The sequence below is a fragment of the Ceratosolen solmsi genome, unplaced genomic scaffold (assembly GCF_000503995.2).
Source record: "Ceratosolen solmsi marchali unplaced genomic scaffold, CerSol_1.0 scaffold28, whole genome shotgun sequence".
In the NCBI taxonomy this organism is placed as follows: Eukaryota; Metazoa; Arthropoda; class Insecta; order Hymenoptera; family Agaonidae; genus Ceratosolen; species Ceratosolen solmsi.
This window is the reverse complement of record NW_011948429.1, coordinates 4,597,482-4,603,339: the sequence shown is the minus strand read 5'-3', so window position 1 is coordinate 4,603,339 and position 5,858 is coordinate 4,597,482. Positions and strand designations below refer to the sequence as shown.

General features: G+C 37.0%; 1 protein-coding gene across 1 annotated transcript; it reads left to right on the top strand.

Moving 5' to 3' along the window:
- The first annotated feature begins 232 nt into the window (after positions 1 to 232).
- Positions 233 to 1,860, top strand: LOC105363819 (forkhead box protein G1). Its single transcript, XM_011501612.1, has one exon. It carries the CDS (start codon positions 449 to 451, stop codon positions 1,772 to 1,774), a length of 1,326 nt encoding a protein of 441 aa, XP_011499914.1. The 5' UTR covers positions 233 to 448; the 3' UTR covers positions 1,775 to 1,860.
- Positions 1,861 to 5,858: the final 3,998 nt, after the last annotated feature.

Sequence of the window (5,858 nt, the reverse complement as noted above, 5' to 3'; positions counted from 1 at the left end):
TCCCACCAACAATTTCACTGCCGCATGATCCACCCAACGAAGCGCGGTCATCGCTGGGTACAGCACTCGACGCTCATTGGCTCTCTCGTCCGTCACGGGAAAACCTGGGGCTTCGCGAACCCCCGGTGCTTCTGAATAGGCTGGGTTAGGACGCGTTAGGGCGGAGCCTGCTCCGAGACTATAAAAGCCATCGGCTGAGAGGGGAAGAAGCAGATGCGTGCGATCGCTCAGACTCGACGCTTCGGTCCGTTGCATCATCTTTCCCAGAGTCGCGACGAACTCGACAGGTATGGACGTTTACCTTGGTGCGCGACGATATCAACGACTGTGAAAAGTGACGCTGAGACGCCGCCACTGTACCTGTATCGCACGACTAGATAAACCAGGACATTACGAGCCTCGGTCGGTGAATTGTGTAAAAGCGCCGAGGAGAAAAGTGTCGAAAATAATGGTGAACATGGAGGGCTCGAACGAACAGCTGACGGTGACGGCCTCACCCCCGCCGGCACGCACTAGCCTCAAAAGTAACTTTAGCATCCGGGACATCGTGCCGGAGGCCTGCGCGGGCGCCGCGGCTCCGGCCTGCGGTCAGTCTCCGACCCCGGACAGCGACGACTCGAGCGATCTCGACGTGACCGGCGACGGCTCGGAGACGCCGCCGCCGCTCGATTGCTCGCGTAACGCCGGAAGCTGTAGCCCCGGGAGCCAACGTCAAGACTCTTCGGCACCAAAGGAACACGAGGCGGATGCCGAGTCTGATAAGAAAAAGTCGGAGAAGCCACCTTACAGCTACAACGCCCTCATCATGATGGCCATTCGCCAAAGTCCCGAGAAACGGCTGACTCTCAACGGCATCTACGAATACATAATGCGCAATTTCCCCTACTACGAGAACAACAAGCAAGGTTGGCAGAACTCAATCAGGCACAACCTCTCCCTCAATAAGTGCTTCGTGAAAGTGCCGCGACACTACGACGATCCCGGCAAGGGCAACTACTGGATGCTCGACGCGAGCTCGGAGGACGTCTTCATCGGCGGTACAACTGGCAAACTACGCAGGCGCACGACCGCTGCCTCGCGCTCGAGGCTCGCGGCCTTCAAACGCAGTGCTGTCCTCGGCGGCCTCTACGCCTCGCCGTACGCGCCACCCGGTTGGCCGGCCTCGCTCTACAGTCTGCCTTACCTCCCACGCGGACCTGCTTACGCGCCCTCCGCCACAAGCTACGGAGCTCCCTCGGGATATCCGGCGAGTCTGCTACCTGGAGCGGCGGCCGCGGCCGCGGCCCTCCCTTGCAAACCCCAAGCATTGCCCGCGGTGGCAGCGCCCCCGGCCCACGGGGCCTTCTCCGTCGAGCGGCTGCTGCAGGCCCCGTCGGGCGCGTATCCGCCGGCAATGCCGAGCGCGACCTCGCCTTATGACTTTTATGCGACGCTACGAAACCTCGCGGCCCACCAGCAGCACCAGGCAGCCGTCTTTGCGCAACATCATCAGCAGCAACACCATCACCATCACCATCAGCAGCAGCAACAACAACAACAACAACAACAACAACAACAACAACAACAACAACAGCAGCAGCAGGCGAGGTATCAGCTTACGGGTACGGCGAGCACGGGGATGCTTAGTCAACCTGCCTCAGCTACGGCCTCACCAGGGAGCAGCCCTGAGCCGGTCTCTCCTCGATCACCACCCGTGACAGTTCAACAGGTGCGGCAGCACGCTCCCCAGCTTTTGCTCAAGCCCATCACCGTGCTAACGGGTCGGCAAAGCTGAGACCAGTCGAGGCGTCGGACGTCCTTGACGACGAACTAGCACTTTCGTTGGATCCACGATCGGTCCTGAGGCGATTTGTGCGGAGAACCGCGAGCGCCCGATCCGCGACCATTTGTTATCCCAATGACTCTGTGACTGACGAGTGATATTTGAGATTATTTTATCCGACTGCTTGAGAGAGATTGACATACGTATTTGTAGATCGTTCAGTCCTTGGAGACTTATATTTTATTCACCGAAAATTACCACCGTTTTGATTGATATCGATAGTTTTTTATTATTGTTATTCTATTACCGCTACCGCTTTTACTATCGCTAGTACGTCTAAATCACCAACACTACCGCAATCCACAGCCATCAACCACCTCCACTTGTACAACTGCTGGTACTAGTGCCACTATTACCACTATTAACATTACGACTATTATTATTATTATTATTATTATCATCATCATCATAATCATCATCATCATCATCATAATTATTATTATTATTATTTTCATTATTATTATTATTATTATTATTATTACTATTATTATAATTACTATTATTACTATTATTATCATTATGATTACTATTATTATTACTGCTGCTGCTGCTGCTGCTGCTGCTACTGGTACTACTACCATTATTATTATTATTATTCGATATAATTATTATTTTTATCATAGATATGGTTATTATCATCGTTCTAAATAGGAGGCTTCTTCCTCGTGATAAATAACAAAAGACTTGTATGTCGAGTGATCTCTCTGAACCGTTAACAGACAATGTTACAAAGACGACGAATTGCTTTTTATTTGGTCTCCTCTGCAGTCGAGATTAATGTAGATACTATATATTGAAAATTGTATTTGTAGATAGATTTTAAAACATAATTCACGTTGAGAGCTTTACAAGTTAGGGACTTGATGACGATAATCAGGTATTGCGTAGAACCTGATATCTTGTTACACTATGTATATTGTATATACAAATTTGTAAATATTATGATGTCGTCATTATTATTGTCAATATTATTATTATTATTATTATTATTATTATTATTATTATTATTATTATAGTATTATTTTATCACCGAGTTGATTATTCACTCGAAATTATTGTACATGTATCGGAGAGAAATTGATGCAAGTGAGGAGAGATAAGACGTGTTGTACAGCGTACAGTGAATAAATGTCAATAATTTTTTCTCCACATATTTGCAGTATTATTATTTCAATATACTTAAAATCCTTCAACTATTCTATTCCATTAAAAGGTATAATCTACAATCTCATACAAACATTCATATGTATGTATTATTCAATGTTCATTATCAACCTACTCTAGAGAAATTATTTGAAGCTATTGACGCTTCCGTGATTTGTAAACTAAACTTACCTATGATTAGCATCAATAAATTTACATTAATCGATATATAAGATTAATTAATTAATTAATATACTGATAAAATTAGTAAACTTAAAGTACATATATGTTATAGAAAATTTTTGTTTTGAACGCTACATGTAACGTGTAGACTATTCGATTATTTTTCTTTAATAGCCAAATTAACTATTAACTTACAAACGAAAACACAATGACGTTAAATCTGACAAATCGTAGTTCCATTTAGTTGCTGTCAATAATAGCAATGCTAATTAACATTTGATTGTTGACATGCATTAATATACGTATCTAATTTAGTAATAAAACTATCACAAAACATAAATATTTGGCTAAGAGCTTTGAAGAATATTTTATTCATTTTTTACGAAATGTTTATTATTGATATTGTAGTTGCTTTTATATACAAAGACATTCCCATATTTATCTCTATTTTTAAAAGTAAAATTATAATAATTTGCCATCAATTTTATATAAATAATAAATTATTACTGCTTGATAGTATTTGTAAAATAGTAAATATACAAAGAGTACATTCCCGTGAAGATCGATTGTATTAATATTGTATAATAAATTCCATTTGAGAATATAACGTTTGAAGTATTTATCAAATATGCATCATCTGGTAGATTATTTTACAGAATAAATATAATGGTGATTCTTCGAGATTTACCTAACTTCTTAGATAAATCAAATAAAAATCTAAATTACAGCTATAATTCGAAAAATAAAGTTTTTTGAATTAACTGGTACATAAAAATCGTTTGCTTAAGGTAACAAATTTTAAGGTTTATTATATCATAAATTTATTATGCACAGCCTACTGACTGTCAAAACAAATCATATAAAATTTTATTCCTGAAGACATTTCAAGGAATAATAAAGAGCCTGAATTTATTCACAAAACATAAGTGACCCATGAAATTACTTTATTACTATAATATAACCATAAACCCAACTTTGTTGGTATACCCAACAAACCATGGTACAGTGTATTGTATTATTCCTGAATTTCTTCAAATACAACTAACCAGCTATTTGCAAAGCACACATTTTATTACATTCAATGGCAAATAGAGAATAATACGGATCTAATAATCCAATTATAAATGTATAATAATAATTTATAAGTATATATGCATTTATAATTAATATAGAATTATCATTAAAACAATAGTTATAAATATGGATTATAAATATTTGAATATATTTATTGATTACCCCGTATATAATAAAAGATAATATTTAATTCTATAAATGGATATGAATATTGAAATCACTTATCAAATGTATTATTAATTGATGCAGAGGAAAAATTATTTTTTTTTTTATATGTTCGATTAAAACTTGGCTTTACAACATTTTGTAATTAAAAAAATAATAGCAATCGATATTTAATTTCAAAGATTTCTTTCATATAAAATGTTAACATTAGCTATATAAAAATCATGTGCAGTACTATTGATGTTATTTTTATGCAGTAAGCATGTACAATGTACATTTAAGGGAAGTCTGTTAATTACATAAATAATGAAATGAAAAGACGATCAATGCGTTGCTTTCTGCATATTTCATGCGCTCCGACGGTCTTCGAAGCACATCAATGTTGTGTGGTACGAATATTATATGGAGGTCTACATGTAGAGGGTTGGGATTAAAGTTAAAGTGAGCGTTGATCCATGTATATACGCACATGCTACCTCAGTTATAAAAGCATTTTCTACTTAAAAAATAAATATTGAAAAAAAATATCAATGTTTGTTGTTTATTTATACGAGTACTATAGACCTTATATACTCTCATTATTTAATAATTATTTTTCATGATTGATTTTCAGGTATTAAGTCTTATTAAGTTGATCTACACTGATAACACATTGCATACGTGTTGATTTTATATAAATCCACAAGTACCAATCATAATTAAAACTTTAAAGTCTCTTAATATTTAATACTAATTTTCTAGACGATACAACTTGTTAATAATAAAACAACAATAGATAACTACCTGAGTTATTTACTTACTGCAATATCCGTTACACGAGTTTTTTTTTTTTTTTTTTTTTTATTAGTATTTTGCTAGTATGGTAACAATAAATATTGATTGTATTGTTATTTTATGTATAATATTTAATTATGTTTATTTTTAATAATTTCGGTTTTATTTCTAAGTATCGAGTTCTATATTCTGTATAATTATTGATACTGGAAATAAAAATTTATCTTAAATTAGAATTACTTATAATATTCATCCTACTTTAAATAAAATTAATATAAATATAAAATTATGAAATATGATATAAGAACATTAATAAATAAATGAACAATTACAATGGCTCGTTGTCTTTAAAGCATTGAATAAAGTTCAATATATTACTATTTCTTGATATATGGCATTATTACACGTCTTAAACGTCTTTCATAAAAATCGATTATATTAATGTCATTAAATCACACATGAAAAGCATTCAAACGCTACTGTAAATATGAAATGTCAAAAACAAATTCTGTGATAGTTACTTGTGTAGTCCAGAACTATCTTACAAAACACATTAGGGATTAGCATATAACATTACCAAAGTGCTTTACACACACACACACACACACACACACACACACACACACACACATATTACGCATGGAAGATGTCTATAAACCGTATAATAAAACAGTGTTGGTTGAGGTTGCAATTTCTT

What these genes read in the sequence shown, in the direction of transcription:
- LOC105363819 (XM_011501612.1), top strand. Translation starts at nt 449, where the DNA reads ATGGTGAACATGGAGGGCTCGAACGAACAGCTGACGGTGACGGCCTCA.